General features: G+C 41.8%; 1 protein-coding gene across 1 annotated transcript in view; it reads right to left on the reverse strand.

Moving 5' to 3' along the window:
- The window catches only part of SMOC2 (SPARC related modular calcium binding 2), a 269,488-nt gene extending 247,383 nt beyond the window's left edge, over positions 1–22,105 (reverse strand). The window contains exon 1 of the mRNA XM_019527349.1: positions 21,863–22,105. Within this exon, the coding sequence (XP_019382894.1) occupies positions 21,863–21,940 (78 nt within the window). The 5' untranslated portion in view covers positions 21,941–22,105. The remainder of the gene's footprint in view (positions 1–21,862) is intronic.
- Positions 22,106–22,390: the final 285 nt, after the last annotated feature.

Here is a 22,390-nt window from a genome sequence, read left to right on the forward strand (position 1 = left end):
CTAGAGCATCATGCTTTTTAATTTTTAAACCCATTTTCTGTTAATACTCTATGTGAACAAAGCAAAAGTCTCCTGGCCCCACTCATAGCCTCCCTATCTAATTCCACGTGTAGCAAAAGGCTGCAAGCCAGCCAATAGTTGCTCTGAAAGTCTGCTCTGGTGAGCCTTTCTGATCCTGTACTCTTGGTTCTCTGCCTCCTAACTCTGCTTATCTCTGTTCCTGAACTCTGACTTCTTGGATATTCCCCCTTCAACCTGGTAACTTGGTCTCTGACTCTTGATTCACCTTAACTTTGGATCAGACCACCTGATGTATCCTGACTTTGGCTTCTGTTTCCTGGCTCAACCTGACTTCAGTACTAGCTTCTGACTCCCAAACCTTGACTCAGTCTGTGATTTTGGCTCTACCCCAGGACTTCCCTTTGGATCCAGTAACTTGATAACTGACTCCTAAACTTTGACTCAGCCTGTAGTTTGGCTCCTGCCCTTCCTCATTGACCTAACCATTAAACAAGACTGCCCACAACTTAGTCCTTACAACTGGGTTCCCCATATTCATGCTTCCCCCTTTGATCCCCAAAGCTGCTTCAATCTTGCAGCAGTCCTACTGCCAGCAGAAAGCTTTCAGAGCTACGAAGATAGGGGTTGAATATAATCCCTAATGGATCTGAATGATGACAGTATATGACAATGAGGGTTGTGAGTTATTTTATTAGATGTTAAGCAGGTGAAGGATACCATCTAGATTCATGGTGAGGCAAATAGGGCACTTCTACATGTGCTCTGGAGGTCAGGGGTGGGGGGTGGCACCTTAATTAGAGCAGCTGAGGTTCTACAGTTCTTCCTACAGTTAAAAAAGCTGGTGGGGCACTTGATCTAAAGCTCATTTGATGTGTTTGAGTGTGCTTGAGAAAACTCTGTTTCACCGTTGAATCCCATGACTCAGTTCCTACTGTAGCTGGAAGATGTAAAAGCAATAGTGCAGTGGTGTTCACCTTTGGCATGGAAGCTGTGAAAAAAGTAATGTATTTCAGGAAGTTGCTGTGTGCTGTACAGCTGCTGACAAAGACAAAGCAGCAGTCAGCAGTAGCTCTCTCTCTAGCTGGAATCTGTCAGAGAGGTGTTGCACATCACTAAGTACAAACTGAGTCGCCTCTTTAGTAACAAACCATTCCCTTTCTATTTTTTTCTTCTACAAGCCACACATGGGTTTTAACGCCATCCACATACATTTAGACTATATATACACACAAATGCACATTTAGACTATATGCATTCATGATCAGAAAGAAGGTCCTCTTCTGGATCAAAAGTTGGTTAAAAAGGTTTTCATAATAGAGAAAAGTAGGTTCCCCAACAATATGTGCTGAGACCTGTACTATTCAACAAATTTATAAATGATCTAGAAAATTGAATAAATAGAGAGGTGGCAAAGTTTGCATATGATATATATTTCTTCAAAAGCTGATGGCAAAGCTTTATAGACAGATCTCATGCAACTGAGTGGAGGGCAATGAAGTGGCAAATAAAATCCAACACTGATAAGTAATATGTAACCCGGGTGTACTCAGGTATGTACTCCCTTCTCCAATTGAAGAGAAATGTCAGCAGGGCAGGTGTGCTGTGGGGGGACAACTGCTGGCTACACGCAGTTTCCCTCCTTTCCCCTATACAGAGACAGACCAACACACTCTATAACTTAACTATATGCAAGTTTATTAATATTACAATATAAATAAGAAAAGATGAAAAGAACACACACACACACACACACACACACACATACACACACACACACACACATTTTTATTAGGGCTGTGCAAAATTTCACCGGCAGTTTCATTTCAACTCTGTTTCAACTTGTTTCGAGCTGGAAAGAGCAAAATTGAAATGAAACAGAGAGCTTCGAAACAGCCTTGAAACAAAATAAGGCAAGTTGAAACGTTTCAACATTTTCAAAACGTTTCAAGTTTCGAAGCTCAAGCTGGGCTTGCCTGCAGGGAAACAGAAACTAAAGTAAGGAGAGGGAGGGGGAAGAGCGGGGAAGGGATGGGAAGGAGGGAGGAAGGAGTTCTCTCATTATTGACTGTGTAGCTGGCCAGTGACTGTCATCCTTCCCTGAGGTCCCTTCCAATCCCAGTGCTCTGGGGGAGGGATGGAAAAACTGTATAAAAGGCAGCAGTGTTTGAACTGCCCTGCTTTCTGCCTTGGTGTCAGTTGAGTGAGGGCGCACCTTAACACACACACAGTGTCACCCGCCCATGTCATGAGTTTTGCCTGTCTGCAGCCAGAGGCGCAGGGCCCCAGAACCCAGAAGCCCTGCACCTATCTCCTTGACAGCTGGCAGGCTTCATGGCTGCAGCAGGCACTAGCATGCTCGCAGTTTTCACCCTGCTGCACTTTAACATGAGTCATGAGTGTCACCCATGTCACGAGTTTTGCTTGTCCGTAGCTTGAGGTGCAGTTCCCCCAAAACCCTGTACCTATATTCTTGAAACCTAGTAGGCTTCGTTACCTCAGCAGGGGCTAGCATGCCTGAAGTTTTGACCCTGCTGTGGCTTAACACATACACGTGACATGAGTTTTTTGCTTTCAAGACTTTGAGGTGCAGTTTTCCTGAAACCCCTACACCTACCTCCTTGAAACTTGGTGGGCTTCATGCCCTCTGAAGTGGCTACCATTTCTGCAAGTTTCATCCAAATCAAGCCAGAAATTACAAAGTTATAGGCTGTTTCAAGCTTTCCCATTATAGCCTATGGGAGAAATGTCAAAAAAGTGTGGAAACAGCGAAACTGTTTCAACAAAACAAAACAGAACAGCAGTTTCAAATGGAAACGAAATTCAAAATGAAATGCTATTCCGTCGAAATGCAAGTTGAAATGGAGTGGTGCTGTTTCACACAGCCCTAATACACACACACACACGCACGCACGCACGCACGGTATTTACAATAACAAGGATTATAGGTAATATTTACAGTTCTATACCTCTCTCAGGATACAGTTACCTATTATAATAAAATTCTAACCTACGTTTCAACAAGTGTTTTATAACCTTAAACTCTATCAAAATGTAAATCTACTTAGATATTACATATAAATCTACAAATATATATACTCTATCAAATACTTAGCCTCATAATATCACATTAAAGATTTCAGTATAACTCAATAATTTTAGACTTTATCAATTTACACTTATAAACCATGAAATATAAACCACACAATGTCTGGGGCCCACTCACAACATATAAGGCGCAACACCCTTGAATATAATTAACTCTTCAAGGAGCCCCAAGGTCCAGGCTATTCTGAAGCCTTAGCCACATTCCTGTGGCTGCGAGGGTTGTGGGGGAGAAGCTCCCCCAGTGCCCTTCAGGCTTTCCCCAGCCCAGCCAAAATAATATCCTTTAACCCAAAATAAAACTTCAAACTAGGGGAGCCTTGTCATTCTGGGCTTCCCCTTCAATGGTCTGCTTCCCTGACCCAGGTGGATGCTCCCTCCCCTGTGGGAATCCCCTCCCCCAGGAACTCACAACTCTGAGGAGCTGGGTAGAGGCTCCTCCTAGTGAGTTGCTGCCTCTCCTACCAAGGCTCCAGCTGTCTCTGGCTCCCTTTGGGCCTGCTGGCTGCCAGTGGCCCTGTGCACTGTGGTGTTCACCGAGGGTTTTACTCTTCTGCTCGGGGTTTGGGCCCTGAGCCACCTTTTGACTGGGGCCCTTCATGTGAGGCTTCATCTTTAGATGTCTGGCCTTGTGCCAGGGGGGTGGTAGTCCCCAGCCACCCCACATGGCTCCCAGGACCTGGCTTCACTCTCAGACTCTCCGTTCAGTGCCACCTGCACGAAGTCTTCCTGGCTTCATGCCAGGGGTTGCCACCTCATATGGCTCAGGGCCTCAGTCCCACTTGAATCACACCATACACCATCTGTGCACTGAGATTCTAGCTGCTTACCGGGGGTTGGGGACCCAGGCTGCCTCATGCAGCTCCCAGGGTCCTGGCCCCTCTTGGACCTGCTGTGCTGCGCTGCCTGCACCGAGCCCCTGGCCCCCCACTTTGTGCAGCTCCCAGGGTCCCCACTTCATGCACCACTTGTGCACCACACCTCTGGCCGCACACTATGGGTGCAGACCCAAGCTGCCTCATACAGCTCCCAGGGTCTAACTCTGTGCACCGAACTGTTTGTTCACCACCATCGCGCTTCTCAGCAGTGTGGCTGTGGGCTGCACCACTTGGCACTTCCATCTGGTGAGGAGATCTTTGGGCTCTTCAGGCCTACTGCTCCGCCCTGCTGGGCAGCTCTCCCCACCTCCTCTTAGTCCTACTCTCTTCTTCATTCCTCAACGCAGCATGTCCATGTGCTGGGCACACTGTTCTTTTATACCCTTCAGAGGCTCCACCCCCAGATTGCAAAAGGACCAATCAGAGTAAGGGGAAGTATAGCCCTCACCCAGGTCCAGGCTCTTCGCCTTGCCCCAAGCAGGGGCGGGGCTGCCTCTCCTCCACCACCACCTGATTGGTGGGAATGTCCCACCAGTGGCTCAAAGCCCTTTTGAGCTAGCTAGACGGGCTGCTACTGGCATGCCCACCACAAATATAAATGGGAAGAAATAATTCTACATATTCATGAAGTATGGTGGACTCTGAATTACCTTACCCTCAAGAAGAGTGTTTGAGTCTTTGTGAGAATCTTTTAAAAGCATTGGTTTAACATATCCAAAAAGGTAAAAAAATATTAGGATTCTTTAGGAAAGGAACTGAAAACATCACTTTATCACTGTATAAATCTATGATAAATCTGCATCTTGAATTCTGTACACAGTTCTGGTCAACCCATCTCAAACAGGATACAATAGAACTAGAAGAGGTATAGAGAAAGGTGACAATCAGAGGTATGGAACAGATTCCATCCACAGAAAGAAAGAAAAAGAGAGAACTCTTCAGCTTGGAAAAAAATGACTGAGGAAAGATTATGACAGAAGACCATTAAGAAACATCAATCTTCTGGAAAGAGTGAATAGGGAGCTATTATTCTCTATGTCTCGTGATACAAATACTAGGGGGAACTTGATGAGATTATTGGGCAGCAAATTTAAGGCAAACACAAGTAGTTTTCAGTACAATGCATTAATTAACTTGTAGACTACATTGCCAGAGGGTATTTTCAAGGTTCAGCAGTCAAGGGTACAACCTAAGGCTCAGGACATCCCTAAACCTATGACTGCTGGAAACTTGGGGGAGCAGGTAAGACAGGGGCTAGATCACTCTGCACTTGCTCTGCTTTCTAATCTTTACTCTTCCTCTTAAAACATCCACTACTTGCCAATGTTGGAGAAAAGTTGCTGAGCTGGACAGACCTTTGCGTTGACTTAGTAATGGCCATTCTTATACATTCTCAGCTGATCTAAAGCAGCATATCTGCATTAACTTCAATTATGTTAAATTCAAAATCTATCCATATCTCCTAACCTAAGTCAGACAGAAAGTACATTTATATGTGATTATGATGAAGCATAGCTTAGTTGTTTGTACATACATTGTGAAAAAAGAGATTATCATAAAATTGAGGCATCTTGAGTGCATTTGGCAGTAGTGTAATTTAGGCTGGAGACTGAGGTAGCAGCCCTGGGTGCCAGTTTGTGGAGGCACAAAAAAATAGCAGCTGCCACCACCGCCATGCAAATGCACTAGTGGCACAGTGACAGCCCAAAGTCAGTACTGTCTCTTTTCATCACAGTTGCCTGGGCAACCAGCTGCCTTATTATGCTTCTCGTGTTTGTATATAAGGGCATGGCATAACTGGTTAGCTGACATGGTGTAACAGGATGTTACTAAATAGCAGTTCAAGAGTAGTCATGACCCAAAAGAGACTCTTCCACTGCTGCCAAGGGCAAAGATAAGATTATTGTTGAAAGTTTGACTGGATACCTTTGAAGTCAGGACTTTAATGGGAGTGGGATCTGTGCTGCAGCTTATCAACTGGGCAGCAGGAGAGCCACATATTGGCTCTGTACAGGAAAAGGTGGATTTATCCAATTTTAACTACTAAGCACAAATGATTAAGGCACAGTTTGGTTATAAGCAACTCATCACCAGGAAACTGATCTCTTTTTTTCTGGCTGCAAAGCACCTGATACAAGAACATCTTGCTTTGCGTGGGCGCAGCACGGTGCCACTGCTTATTGGACTTGCTGATTAGTAGCATCAAGGCACTTAACCAATGGGAGTATGATAAACAGAGGCCACTGTACATATAAGTACTGTGCATATATCTGGCAGCTAAAACAAGCAAAAATTAAACTAAAAGGCACTGAATATGGTTCGTGTGTCACCCATCATTGTTGCTGCACTACTGAAGGGAAGTCAAGATTAACTTCTGACAAAAGCATGCTCTGAATATAAGTATAAACAACCTTGCTCCCAAGCAATTTAACAAAAAAAAAATCAGATTAGCATTTGTTTACTGAATCACTTGAAAGCTTTCATTTGTCTTTCATGGTACAAGACTAATTAAAATTTTCCAGCAATGTGTATCAGGATACCAGCATCAGTCAACAAAGCGAAGTGAAGGATTCTGTTGCACACTTTCAGACAGTACACACCACACTAGTATTTTGCTGTTTATTAATAATGCTTCCCAGCTATAAGTGCAAAATGCTGATAACTAGTTTCTATTTTCCTTCAAGAAGAGCAGAGCCACTGCTTACATTCGACATGCATACACAGACTGGTATAACTTTATCAATGCTAGAACTAGGGCTCTGAGTTCAAGTATTTTTGCTTTTGACTCCAGGATTGCAAATGCATTTGTCTGGGCAGGGGTGCTGTTTAAATGAGTTAAACATATTTTTTTATTTTACTCATTCAGAAAATCATCTCTTCCATCAACTTCTCATTTTTTTCAGTTCTCTTCAGTGTCTCAGTATCTTTCTAGTAAGAAGGCTTCAGTGTCTCTGCAGCTTTCTACTAAGAAGGTAAGCAGTACTAAATTGCACCTGGAATACTGTAGTTATCAGGGCTTGTCTGTACAATAAAAAGACTACCTAGAGTAGGGCAATATTTTTTTCCAGCAAATTTTTATTAATTGAAAAATCAGCAACACTGAAGCTATTCACCTATTTTAGTCAAATTCCCCAAACAGTTGAGGCTTAAAAAATTAGGAGCTAGTTTCACAAAACCCTGGAGGGTGGAGGAAGTGATATCCCCATTCCATTCAATAGCTCAGTAATTGGGGCATACGCTCAGGACATGGAAGAATGGAGGTTAACTTGTGTGTGTGAGTTTGCAGTGATGTATGAGGTCTTCAAGTCACTTTATGACTAACCCTCAATTTATCAAAGATTAAATAACTGGTGACTCTTATTTATAGACAAGCATTCTATAGACAGCTCTAATACATTGCAGCATCACTGGTAAAATGTAAAAGAAAAATTGCAAACTGCTTTCAAAATCATAAAGCATATTACAACAACAAAGATCAGGTATGGGACGTAAAGAATACTAGTTCTGTCTGTCAGTCTGTCTCTCTCTGAAACATATGTGCACACCTGCTTTCCCTTTGCCTAACATTAATTGCTTCAGGGTTCTTCCTAAAAACACATCCTGCATGCCAGAGAATAGCTGTAGAATATGAACTATGACCTCTCCAGCTCTGATGGGCTTGTCATTTCTCTTGGGCTTTTCCATCTATCAAACGTACTCTTTTCCTTGTATGTCTCTCTCTTATACAAAGTTCCCCTCAGGGATTAAACCTAGCATTTACTTGACACTGATTTAATTTCTGTCAAATGAAAATAATGAGCTTTTACATGCGATTACACCCATTTGTAACAAACTAACTTCAATGAAAAGGATTAATTCCTTCTTGTTCCTATTAAATAAATGTTCTTTTCTGCCACAGTTCTGTAACAAATCTCATTTTGGAGCTTCCTCAACCTGTGTGTTAGGAGAAAACACAAAATTAGCATGCAAGAGGTGATAACTTCTACAGGCAGGGAACAAAAAACTGTATAACTTTTTTGCTGCTCCTGTGAAATAGCACTGTACTTTTATACACCTGGCCATCAATGCAGTGTATTATTTCCTACCCATTTGGTAGTAAAGCATGATAGATAGACAAGCTAATATTAAGAACCAGATTTTGCCTCAGACTAACCCTGAAGTGAACCTGAACTGAAGCGTAAAAGGAGATGCTTTTATCTTTAATTTTCAGTTATCTTTGCAAATATATCAAGTCTCAAATACAGCTGGCTAAAATACCCTGACTAAAACCTGGATATTTAGGAAATAGTGCCAAATGAAAAACTATCATGAGGCTCCTAGACAGATTCATAGATCAAGAAAGGTTCAAAAAATTGGATAAACTTAAAAGAAACATCTGAAACTGTGGCTACTAAACCTCTTAGCCTTTTGTGTGTTTTTTCCTATTATTCTTGGAAAGCAAAAAAAGGAGGAAATTATGCACAGGAATGGAAGAATGAAATACACAGTCATAGGGCATGGCTACATGAACAAGTTACTAGGAGGTAAGTTTGAGGGGTGAACTTTCAGTATGATAGCTACTCTGTGTAACTTCTCACATGAACAATTTTACCCTGTGGTAAATGTAGGGTACCTGACCTCCCTGTCATTTGAGGTAAGCTGCCTCTTATTTGCTACAGCATAGGAACAAGTACATAGTTAGTAGGGCTGTGCAAAGCTTCAGTTGCTGATTCAATTCAGTGGAGATTCGACCCAGTTTGGTAGCCGAATCCCTGAATCTGAATCAAATCAGGAGACCCTTTAATCTCTCCGAATCGAATTGGAATCCTCCAAATTGATCGGAGAGATTTGGAAATATTCAGTAATTCAGGCACAGACACATCTTTAAATGTACCAGGTGGCTCATGAGTGCTGAGATGGTGGGGCAGATGGAGCGTCCCACAGGAGCATGGGGACGTCCCCAGCATGCTCAGCAGCAGACCCGGAAGTGGACCAGAAGCACTTCCAGTCCACTTCCAGGTCTGCCAGGGAGCATGCAGGAGGGCCCCCTCTGCCCTCTCGGCTCAGTGACTGGTGCCTCTTGAGTCTTGGAGGGCCACCCGGGGTCCCCCCATGGCCAATCACTGAGTCGGGAGGGCGCGGGATGCCCCCCAGCGCTCTCCCTGGCAGACCTGGAAGTGGACCAGAAGTACTTCCAGTACTTCTAGTCTGGGTTTGCCACCGAGCATGAGGACCCGCTCCCCTGCCCCCCCTCCTCCCTGCACTCCTGTGGGATGGTCCATCCACCCCAGCATTGCAGCATTCACAAGCCATGCCTGGTACCTCAAGGTATGTAGAAAAAACATTTCAAGCTGTGTCTATGTCCAAATCACTGAATCTCTGAATCAGCATTGACTCTTCAAATTCAGCCAAATCAAATTGGGACAGTGATCCAAATCAACAAATTGAATCACTGTCCGTAATCCAGGCCAAATCCAAATCACATATGGCCCATTTTGCACACCTCTAATAGGTAGCTACTACAGAATAGCTGATATGCCATCAATTCACACCCTAATTTACCTTGCAATAATGTGTTTGGGTAGCTAATACCCCTAGTATATTTAAACCTTACTTAGAAATCATTGTTTGGAATTGGGGGCGGTGCCCATCTTGCATATCTATTAGCAGCTGGCATAACAGAGGATGGCAAATGTTGGTTTGAAACCCAGCATTACTTGTATGAACAAAAAATGTATTTCTTAATAGTATCTGACCTATTTCACAAAGGTTGGATAGACAACATCCATGCAGTAATCAGTTTGAGATAGCAGGTTCTCAAAAGCCAGGGAATTCCAAAGGCATAAATTTTAATCTCCTATGCAGAGGAGCTACCTGAGGACTTACACACTCCACAGGTCTCCTTTAAGCCCCAAATGTGACTTTATTAGAGCAAAAGTCTTGGGTGAATCAGTACTCTGCACAGTGACGATTCTTTCATGTGGTCTTTTGGCCAGATCATGAGACCATAAGAGTTACTTAGAGTTCCCTCAGTCAAACCAGTTAAGTTAATATTAGTTTGTTAGAATAAGGACTGAATACACAGAGGGTAGAGCACTTTAAAAAGTGGTGTGTGATTTCCACTGTAAGGTTTACTTAGCCTGAATGGATAACCTACCTCTTTTATTTTCAACTGATAGCAGGCACTATGCAAGTTATTATTTATATTTATTACAGTAGTCCTAAAGACCAACAAAGACTGGGGATGCACTGCACTGCCAGGCACTGTATAAACCTAGAGAGTATTAGATAGACTCTGCCTAAAAGAGTTTACAATCCAGATATAAACAAGATGTGGTAGCAGAAAAGATATAAAGCACAAGCAGAGTGGAAAAAATGAACGAGAAGGAAAGAAGGTTGATGGGGAAAACACAGTAAGAGGAATAGGTTTCAATTGGAGGCAAAGAGTTTGTGAGAAAAAGGGAGGAAGAAGGGAAAAATAAAGGTGGGGGGAGTCAAGCCAAAAATATACAAAATATACCCTTTTTGTAAGTGTCTCTGCTTTGGGTCCTTCTGTACCTGCTCCTACTGGATGGAGTCTCTGGCTGGCTCTCCTCTACAGATTTTCCGCAAGGCTCCATATCTTCTGACTTCTACTTATTCTACAAGTCCAGAAGAACCATGAAAACTTCCCAATGTAGGCTCTCCAAATCTATATCCAGCCATATGGACACACACAGCAATTTCAAACTGGAAGATTCAAATCACAGCATCTTGGTGTCAGTTCTACTTATGCTGTTCAATATTAAAGAGCCAGATCTGAATCTCTGTTGCTCTGCACCTTGTGTAGTCATGTGCTCCAAGTGGAGCATATCCAAGTGGACATAAAATGCTGAAACATCAGAAAGATAATGCATTAAGCCTATTCAGAACTCATGTAAATGACTGCACAAGGTGCAGAGCAATGGGAAATTAAGTGCAGGAAATGTTGTCTTTCCTATTTTGAAGAAATAACACCATCAGTGTGTCTAAGCCCTATGAATTTATCATTAACTGATGAAGTTCCATCATTAGATGAGTAGAGAACCACTGTTTCAAAAGCTTTTCCAAAACTGGAAAGGGAAATTTAAATAGTGAAACAATTACCCAATGAACACCCCTTTCACAGACAAAATCTTTTCATTTCTTTCAGAAATGTAATTTATGAAGCTTTTCAAGGAGGAAACATGATGGAAAGATAAAACCTCTTGTGCAAAGTTCAGATTTGCAACTAAATCCACTCAGGCTGAAATCCATCAAAACATTTGACATGCTTGAAAGCTGCCTTCCTGAGAGGATGCTGTTTGAAACATAATCCTATTAAAGGCAGTGTGGAAAATAAGTTGTCCACTTTGTTTTATCTTGCTCAATAGAAGCCCTGTAACTAAATGCTTCAAAATGAATTCCTATTGACATAGGCAATAAAACATCTTAAGAGCCAGACAAACATCTCCTCAGCAGGGTGAACACCTCAATGTACTCTAATACAAAGGATAAATTTTTATTGAAGACAGTTCTCTTTTACTCCGAGCCAGTCTGCCATTACCTTACACTTATTAATGTCATTCATGTTAACAGTAATCTATTACAACCTTTTAATGATTCCTTCAGTGCTGTCTCTCTTGTGTCCATCATTTTGGGTCCTACTGGAGGGCAGATCAAGAGGCAGTGCTAGGAACTGAGGGTCACATAACTAGGTTACTCTCTAGGATGCATATGGCTGAGAGGGGAATACTGTACCATCCGCCTCCCTCCTAGATTACTGAGCAGATCATGTTGTTCTTGGGCTCCCTCCAGTGGCAGATACTTGAGGTGTTATGGGTCTCCTCTACAAAGGACTTACCTATCTTTTGGGTGAGTGATACTACCTGGCTAAAGGGAGAATTTAAGAGAAGAAGGGGTGGTAGAAAGGGAGCGAAGAAGAGAAGACAAGACAAGACAAGAGGTGATAGAAAGGAAGTGAATCTAAGAGAAGAAGGGGTGATATGGCATGCTGACTGTAAGAATATCTCCAAAAATTACACTTCACTGGAAATTTATCTTGCATTTGGAAAGTCTTTGACATCTACCTCCACAAAGAAATCCCATCAAATAAAGCAGAAATAATTAAGATAACAAATACACACGTGCAGATTTCAAAAAGTGTTTTTTTTATAATGTGGCTTATATTCTACTACAGGGTGCTGTCATCAGGACTGGGAACTAGATTTTTTTCATCAAATAATTTGACAAAAGGTTGTCAATTTTAACATAACATGGAATCAAAATCATGATTTGTGTCCACATACTCATGAATGAATTCATATGCCAGTTCTTATAATAGGTATTCTCTGCCTTGACCCAACACCATGCAGTGCCACTGATTTCAAAAGGGCCACAGAAAAGGTTCATCAGGGCAGTACTTGACCAAATAAAATCTCTCAGAAACCAGGGGCCCAGGTTAGCTTATTTTCAAGGTTTCTGTCTGAAGTCATAAGTAAGTGTTAGTACACATTACTATACAAATAAATATATTTGTCAACCTCTGATTAAGGGATGCTGGAGGCTTGGATTGCAGGGGTGTAATGAGTAAGGATTTCAGTGCACTCTCAAAGCAATGCAGTGAAATTTTGCAGTCCCTCTTCTCTGGCTGTTCTTGGCTTTAATACTATCTTTTACTTTCAAAAGTACTAAATTTATATTCACATTTCAAAAAAGAAAGCAGATGTATTTATATTAAAGTAGGGAAGACAGGCAGCCAAAGCATAGTTCAGTTTGTACAATGCTTATGAAAACAACTTTAAAATGCAGGAACTTTTCTAACTACAATTATTTTACATTAGAATGTTAATTCTAATTCAGGCTCCTTTTCAGGATGTAATTAACTGAATATTTAAATCTTGTAGTCTAGATAACTTGGCATTGACTACATCAGCTTATGTGTGCCTTCTCAGCTCTCTGATCAATACCTGTGCCCTGGATAAAGGGCTGCATAGATGGATTAGGTCAAATGGTTTGTGAATCTTCCAAAATGTTGCTCTTTCCTTCTTCCCTTAAAATGTTGTAGACCCACAGGCAGATTCTTCTATTCACCAATACCCCACATCTCTCCCCGCTCACCTCATCTCCCAGAAAAGATTAAGATGGAGACAAAGACACCAAGTCCATGCATGGCCTCAGACTGCATTGTCTTTTTGCTGCAACTTGTTACTCTGACCCCAGTTCACAGATCCATCCCAGTCCCTCTGTGATTGTGGCTTACAGATCATAAGGATCCCTGCAGAAACACCATTCTCTTTATTTAAATAGTTTATGATTGTCATGTTCAAATAGAAAACTATATAGAGGACTTGTTTCCATCACTATTGCTTATGGAGTCTTCCTTTGAGGTAGCTGCAAACATACACACTATCTGATCATGAGAAATGCTCAGTGTAGAACAAACTGCAAGTTCTCTCTTGAGTCTCCTAATCATCTGTAAAACACAATGCACTCCCACAATAGAACAGAGATAGAGCAATGCAGGCAAGAGTCTTGTCCAAGCAGTAGATCAGTAGATGGTTCCTCTCTGGAGTTTTAGGTTGGTTTTTTAATTTTTTTTTGTATTTGTGTTTCATACATAGTAGTTAACTGCTTTATGGTGTAAAACAGGATGCAAGTTGCCTATATACAGTCTAAAAATGAACTTAAAAACATAAGAATTATAGTGGGCTAGAACAGTGGTCCATTTAGTTCAGTATGCTATCTCAGACAGTGGCAGGATCAGTTGCTTTAGAGGGAGAGCATATGAACAGGGTACATCTAGAGTGATCTCTCCCCGACCATACCCTCCCTAGTATTCACCGTTGTTGGTTTAGTGATGCCAGAGAAAACAACTCCAACTGTTCTGTTTAGTATAATCTAAACCAGCCAAATACCAGGAGAAGATGTGATCAGTCTCAACATATTTTCAAGGTAATGTGTATGGAGTAAAGACTCTTAATGTTTCACAAGATGATAGAACCAGGCATCTTGAAGCAAGCATGGAAATCAAGCCAAGCATGAGGCAAAGGGAGACAAAATTGAGATTAGAATATGTAAATATTCTTGAGTGAAGTTTGGGGCAATCCACTAGAAAAGTAAGGGAGCAGGTTGGAGTGGATCACCTTTTGGTCCCAGCAGTGATTCTTTGACATACTGGGCACATCTACATGAGAGGCTAAATGCACAGTAGACTAATTCTACTGCGCATCAACATGTCACAGTGAAAACCATGCTAACAGCTAATACACACTAGAATTCGCCTATTTCGCATTAGCATCACTTTAAAGATGTACGCTAGCACTACTTGCACAGTAGTGCTGATTATCACACAATTGGCATGTCAACTTACGTGTATTTACTGCAAAGTAACTGAAATTACTGCACTGTACGGGCATGTCTACAGTACTGCACAGGTAATATGACTTACGCCAACTTGAGCATAAATTTGATATCTGTGTTATGCAGATATCAAATGTACTCCCAATTAGTTACTGCACAGTAACACTGTGTGTGGACTGACTTGGGACTACCTTCAGTCCACACACAACGTTAATGTGTTTTAAAGCCTGTATGTGTAGACACTGACCTATTTTCTCTTATTGTGCAGTAAATTTAAGCCAGCAGAAATGCATGTGTAGGCACACCCATTAAGTTAGTACCTTTTATTATAGGTACTAAACTTAATTTACAGTAATTCCAGCAATACATGTGTAGACATGCCCACTGTTTACCACCTTGGGTTTTCCTCAGCTTAATGATATAGCTACTGGTCATCTCTGAAAACCAAGAAAATGATGGTGAAAAAGTTTGCTTTAGGTGAAGCCAGTTTATTTACTTGAACTTATATCTGCAAGAAGAAGAGCAAGGAGGAAGAAAAAAAATCTGTTTTGCAAAAGGTACCTACAATTTTGGAATGCATATATCCCTTGTGCCTCTAGGAAACTATCCTAGTAATTCCATGTAATTCTCTGAAGCTCTTTGGGGCTGTCATGTCAGAAAATTCAGTCCAGTACCAAGCAGGTAGGTGATCATGTCACATAAAACACTTAACCCACTCATGAATTATGGATACTTTACAGCTTTTTACCCCTGAGACTGGTACTGGTGCAGTTTCACTGTGGGTTACAGATGTTCCTGTGTAAGCAAGGCATCCTGATTGAGATGGAAGCAATTCAGAAAAAGCTGTGCTGCTAGAGATGGTATGATAGATTCAATGTAATCTGTCAATTTCTTTCTCCCAAAATGTGAAATGATAGCCAGAGGTATTTTGCTGAACTGTAATGTGCACAGGTGTTTTATAAACTTTTGCTGCATCTTCAGCCCTTTCTCATTGTCTTTTCATATACATTATATCATATAATGTCACCATATAACAGATTACATGTTTCTGAGACACCTGTTCTTTTCTGAGGGTGTTGTTTGCAAGGTGTTTCACTGATACAGGAAAAATGAAAGAGAATGGTTAAGAGCTAGAGCTAAATAGAGATATTTCAAATGAGCTATATTGTTTTGGAATATGCAAGTCCATCAAAACCAAGGTGATCCATTTCACTAAATTTCATTTTGGAAGAAAGCTAAAGTGAAAACTTTAAGAAAGTCAAAAATACCCAATTTTACTATTTTGGGAATGAAACATTTTAACTTTTAATTTTGAAATGATGTTTAAGAATTAAGTACAAATTTGTAGCAGTCTGAATCAGAGCAAAACATTTTAATGAATGCAACACTTTTTTTCCGAAGTTTCTTTTGCAGAGAATTATAAAATTTTCAGTTTTGTTCCTAATCAGAACAAGCCAAATTTCAAGATCTCTAAATTCTTTGTTCTCCAATGTAGCGTCCTCCACAAAGCTCTATCAAAAAACACATCAACTGGATCAAGTAAGAATCAATTCCTCATGAGCCAAACTGAGACCTTCATTTGTAGTTTCAAAAATCGGTATCTTGATCATGGCCCCCACTTGCTTGGTTTTTAATTTTTAGGTGCCTCTGCACTTCCTGGTCTCAGGAAATGACAGGAAATAGAAGTACCAAAATACCACGAAAATGGCTGCTTTTGTGGTAATATTGCCCTGGGCAAACTCCTCGAAACACTAGCAAAGTTACAAATGAGCCAGATCTTAAAGAGAATTCTAGCCTGATTTCTAACCAATGAGGTTCAGATAACCTTGGTATACATGTCTAAAATTTGGATGCTTCTCCAAAAAGTGCCAAACCTTGAAAGTTTCCCATTTTTAAGAAGTGTACACTGATACTGTGGCTCCTTGATACAGTGACCAGGAAATGGGGAAGGAATGAAAGAACCATGAAGGACCCAGAGCTCTTTGACAAATAAGTCTTTTTTATGCATGATTTTCTTTAGTATTTTCCCCTTCTGCTTTCAGTTTTAAAACACTCCTTGTGTGCAGTTAACCTGACATCCATATTATGCATTTCACATTATATGGCACAGTTTATGTTGGCTGCATGCATAAATATTACTTTTAAGTCCCAATCAAAAGTTCCACTGACTCTTAATAATAACCCTGTCATTTTATAAAATGAGAGGTGCCTTGAAAGTTTATTGTAGGGAAGCATTGTTGAGAGTGTTTTATTTTCAGGGCTGATGTACCCTTTGTTGCACCAATGCCCATTTGCTGTAACAATGCTGTTAGGATCTGGAGCCACTTATAGTTTTATTTATGGTCTTGGTTTTGAATCACAATTAAAGTAACTTTTCCAAATGTTTGGGTTTGTAGGCGCCATCCAAATGGGTCCCTAACTGGGAAAGCTTTGATTGTGTTTAGCTTCCCTCTACTGAACTACCTTAGTGGTCCATCTTATACTGGCGAGCATTGTGGAACCTATCCAGGGCATTAAATGCTATTGAATACTCACAAAGCATGTGCCAAGTGAGAAAAAGAAAACAATTGTTCCCTGAAATATTCAGCAACTGATGAAAGGAACTTTTAACAGGCCGAGGTGTTTGTTTCGATAAGGGATTTCTCCAGACACAAAGAGAGAGAGAATTCTCTATTTTACTAGTACCCAATCAGTATTAGATCACAAGACAAACGTGGTTCTGCAAGGCTTTGGGGAATAAAATTAAATATTTGTGCTACATGATAAGTAATAAATGCAAATATTTTCAAAAAAGAAATGTTTGCATCCTGTTGTCAAATGCACACCCACACAGAACTGAAGCTAAGATAAAAACTGCCCTGAGAGTTCCACACATTTAGTAGAAACACTTCCTTCATGTTTCCTACTGAAGAATAAGTGCACTAACCTTAGTGTTATTTAGCGTAGGTATAGAATGAGGGTACTTACAGCTTTGTATTTCAAAATAAAAGTATCAAGACTCACACATGAAACTGCCCTTATTCAAAATACATCAACATAGCTCAATTCTATCTTCTAAAAATGTATTCCACTGAGGAGGTATACACAAGATTTGTAGTAAGAAATATGATTTGCCAAACAAAGATAATACACTACAAAACTATGCCACTGATGACTCCTAAGTGCTGTGGAGTTTTATCTGCTATCCCACAGAAGTGTTTCCAAGCCATAATTAAGTACTTCATTCCCACTGAAAGGTAAGGATGTTGTATATTAGTGTTGGGTTCCAAATCTAGGAGTTTCTTACTCCGTGGTTCCCTTAAAATCGCATCTTTCCTTCTGAGACTGCTCCCATCGCACCTCCCCAAAATGAAAAGTTTTGCTGTGTTGCCAGTATTGTTTTTTAAAACCTCCCTCCTCCATCTCCCCACAACAGCCAGGAATTCATCATTTGAGCATCATATAAAATTTTCCTCTGTTTTATTCATGGTTGGCTGGCATTGCGACATGCTGCTCCACCAAGGTGAAGGTTCAGAAGCAACCTTGAAATGATTTTTCAGGCCAGATTGTAACTTGGAATGCATTGTTTGGGCGTCTTTGGGTCTTGAGCACTGCAAAAATCAATGCTGCTGTTGGCAGTAGGAAGCAGCCCACTAACTCAAACCCAACAAGCCAGCTGTAGCTCTGCTAGCCTCAAATGAGGTTGGTTACTACAAACTAGAGAGCAAGACGGAGCTGTTACTTGTGTGGAACCTCTAGAACTTTGTGATTTTGAGGGTTTCGTAACATGTTCTTCCCTTGTAATTAAAGTCACGGGATTTTTTTCACCAAGGAAAATTGATTTTTAAGATATATTTTCATTAAGTAGAAGCCTGGGCTACACACAATAGAGTATCTTATCTGAAAGTCACTCTCACTCTACCTCTAGCACTAGTAGGGAAGTCCGTCAAAACAGCCCAGAACTCCTGTTCATTTGGATCAAAAAGATAAAACTGAAACTTGGTAGTTCTGACTTCTGAATCTAGGACTGTTCAAAACCTGAAAGAGGGCAAGTGACTTCTCCATGGCATATTTTCAGAACTCTCCCCTTGTTCTAAAAACCTTAATTTTTGAGCGGCCAATCTGAGACACCTTCAGCCTATGCCCTGCAAGCTCCCAGTGAATTCATATGCAGTTGTTGATGCTGAACTCCTTTTGAAACCCTTGTCCACAGTGCAAAAATGAACACACTCTTTAATGTGTCAACTTGTGCAAACATTTGCCTTCATCAGTTATTTTCCCACCCAAGTTGTCACATAGAAAAAGAGTGTTCCCTGCCTGGGAAAGGTAACCCAGCATTACAGAATGATGGACCAAGTGAAAAGCCGTGTCAGTTCTTCCCACAACCTTAGATTGGCTTCTATCCTTCCCCTGTTATGCATATATAATACCCTTTATCATTTCTGAGGGGGGAGTCACACGAGAAAGCTCTATTTGTTATAAATTTTATAAATTAATAGGAAAATGTCTATAGGATGAATACAGAATAATTCAATATTGTGCTGCTTGTTGTTGTTATGCTTCGTTTTCCATTTGAATGAGGAATGTGCTCCATTAGTTTGGGGCAATAAACCTCCCTCATAATATCCAGACTCAAGAGCTAAGGTTTATTTTCTTGGGAAAAATTACAAGACTTCTTTATCTCAGACTATAGGTATCCACATATATTTGTTGCCCATTTTATGGAATTGAGGTTTCTAATGTAAATAGCTACACGTTTGGCCGAATATTTGATGACTATACATTTGCAGGGGGCTTAAATTCACTCTGCCTACATTAATAGTGAGTTCAGTTGAAGCTGCATTAAGGTGATCCCCCAGTACTGAAAAGTTCTGTTTTAGACCAGGCGTGTGATTCAATGTTCAAACATGAATGCCTCTTTGGAAGCACAGGTTCAAATGCCATCAATTCAATTCTCCATTTTTCCAAAGTAAATAAACCATGTGCCATACAGACTATTTGAGAAAGGAACATTGTTCAGATAAAACCAGTCATGTTTGACCTGCATGGACATGCACCTCAACTTTTCTTATTGTAAGACAGGTGTGTTCCCTTGGCCACACCTTCTTCCCCTCCTTCACTTTTTTGCAGCATGCTGGCTATCTTCCACAATACAAGAAACATCTCCATTTTCAAGTGGGAACATATATAACTGGTTTGGGATGGTAAAAGGATGAAAGGTGCTATATACAATAGAAGCCATCATTACACAGAAAACATAGAAGCATGAAGACGAATAAACCATTTCTCCACTAATGTTTAAAACACTTGTAAGCAACTGAAGAAAGAAAATATGGAGTATTGGTTCTCACTCTCCCTGCATATGGAACTTACCATCACAGATTTATTCATTATGACTGTGAACACAAACTAGGATTTCAAAGACAAAATTAACCTTGCACTAAAGTAACACTAGTGTTTAAAAAAACATCCTATAGCCATCCAAGAGTACTTTCAATCAGGCTTTTCAAGTTGGGCTACTGCACTTACAAGAGTAAAAATGATAAAATCCACTTGACTTCATGAGTTCTGTGCTTGCAAAAGTCACACGCTATAAAATTCCTGGGATGAACTCATTCCCGTAAGGTTTTCAATTAGCAGCTTCTAATCTACAAATAATTTGCAAGAAAGCAGGCAGGGAGGCAGGACCCCTTCTGAAGAATTTCAGGTATGAGCAAGCCAGCCACCCTACAAAATATCACTGTGTATCATCTATTATCCTATAGAAACACCCATGTGGTGAAGGACTATGATAAAAATAGAATAAATCTCACTTTGCAACTGCCTTAAACTTTAGTATAAGAAACCTCCAAAGGGCACATTCCTCACCAAAACACTTAAAAACAGCTTGAAAAGAGGTGCTCACTGCCCTGTATGTTTACTCAAGCACTTGTTTAAAAACACATTTAAGGAAAATGTTTTTTTTTCCACAGATTGCATTAATTATAGTTTTCCAAACACTGCAAGCTCTACGAGAAAACCGAACCAAGCTATTAGCTGCAAACCTCAGGTCTTGGCTAGAGAAGTGGTTATGGCTTATTTAGCAATCCTAATGAATTGGCTCTCCCATCCCAGCACATAGCCCCATGTTTAGCATCCGGGGGTCTGGCATAGCCAAAGAGGGCTGTAGCAGCCCTCAGTGCAGCTTTATTACACTGAAGGAAAATAAGAACAGGAATACGAGCCCAACAATCTGTAGAGACCCACAGTAAACTTCCACTTAACAGCAAGAGCTCATCCTTCTCCTTGGGAAATGTAAATGGCTGGTGTATTTATATACATATATACATACATACATATACACACATATACATTCATTCATATGTCTATATAAGTATATACACATGTGTATACACACACAGACATATATACCCACAGACACATGAACATAGAGTGTACATATATGTATTCAGTATATATATACAGTATATATTCTGAATACATGCATGCATATATATACAGTATACATACATACGTGTGTGTGTGTGTATACAGAGATAGAGATATCTATCTATCTATATATCTATATAGGTATATATACACACACACACATATCTCTGTCTCTCTACATATAGGTACATAAACACGCATGCGCGCGCATGCACATGCACACACACACACACACACACACAATCACACACACTGTATTTAGTACTCCCAATGTTCTTGGTGTTGTCCAACATGCACAAATGAAACAAGCCTTTGCAGAGCTTGCCATGTAAATGGATACAGCAAGCAATTAAGGTTGAGGAGAGGGAAGAGAAGAGGGTAACTTTCTTTCCTGTCACTGTTGCCGGTCTCAGAAAATACACTTGAGCAGCTTCACTTCACCTAGCACACGCCACACAAAGGGGAAACAATTAGCCCTGCAAAAAATGCAACCAATAGGTACCCCTGGGTGACAGTTGGACTTAAATGCTGGATTCTCTTGAGGCTCCCCGGGGGCAGTAGGAAGCAGTTTCCTGAGCCCTCTCTGCCACTGACAACCTCACTATTGCCTTCCTTATTTAATTTCTCCAGACGAGGTCTCCCTCTCTGGGGGTCCCCGCACAGGTAGGGCCAGTACAGATGCAGGGTGTGTTGAGCCAAGTTAGGTTAAGTCAAGTCTGCCAGATCTTTTGACAGGAAGGTCTGTCAAATGGGAAGAAAAGTGTGTGTGGAGAGGTGGAGGGGGCACCCAAAAGCAGGGAAATGCACAGGGGATCAACCAGTCCTTGTCCAGATCAGACAGGGGGCAAGGTGTGGTGCCTACAGTGAGAAGGGATGCCAGGTGCGGGCATCTCAGCAAGCCAGCATCTCCCAAGCCCATGTGCCACCTCCGCATGGGCAGGACCAAGGCGGGGCAGCAGATCAGGTGGATGCACGGATGGGATGGAGGGACGGTGAACGGATGGCTGTCTCCTGCCCACACCGCCTGCAGCGTTGCCGAGCCTGGTGCAAAGCCGGCACGGGCAGGGGGCCCAGCAGATGGCAAGGGCGAGGCACGGAGGGGGAGCCGGGCTTACCGTGAGCGCCGACAGCTTCTGAGCAGGCGCCGGCACCAGCAGCGCCGCGAGCAGCGGCAGCACCAGCGGCAGCAGCATCCTGATCCGGGGCTGGGGCGGCCGCACAGTCGCTCCTGGCAGCAGAGGAGGAGGAGACAGGAGGACTGTCCTTGGGATCTCGCTCCCCACCCTCCTCTGGCTGCTTTTCAACCCTCCCCTGCTGGGAGGTCCTTGGGCTCTTTTCTTTTCTCTCCCCACCCCCTAAAGCGTGGGGGCCCTGCACACTGCCCACCCCGCAGCCCGGCCCCGGGAGGGATGCCGCTCGCCACTTGTTGACCTGCCGGAGATGTGCCGGGCAGGGCGCCGCCTCCGCCGGGCCCGCCGCGCCGCTCGGCCTGCGCGCCTGGGCCCTCGCTGCCCTCACGGCGGGAGCGAGCCTGAGGTGCCGAGCCTGCGAGCCGGCAGAGAGAGAGCGAGACAGGAGGAAAGAAAGAGAAAGCAAGCAAGCAAGACAGGAAACAGAGAAAGAGAGAGAGAGGAGACAGAAAA

The sequence above is a fragment of the Gavialis gangeticus genome, unplaced genomic scaffold (assembly GCF_001723915.1).
Source record: "Gavialis gangeticus isolate Ggan-Ray unplaced genomic scaffold, GavGan_comp1, whole genome shotgun sequence".
Lineage (NCBI taxonomy): Eukaryota > Metazoa > Chordata > Crocodylia > Gavialidae > Gavialis > Gavialis gangeticus.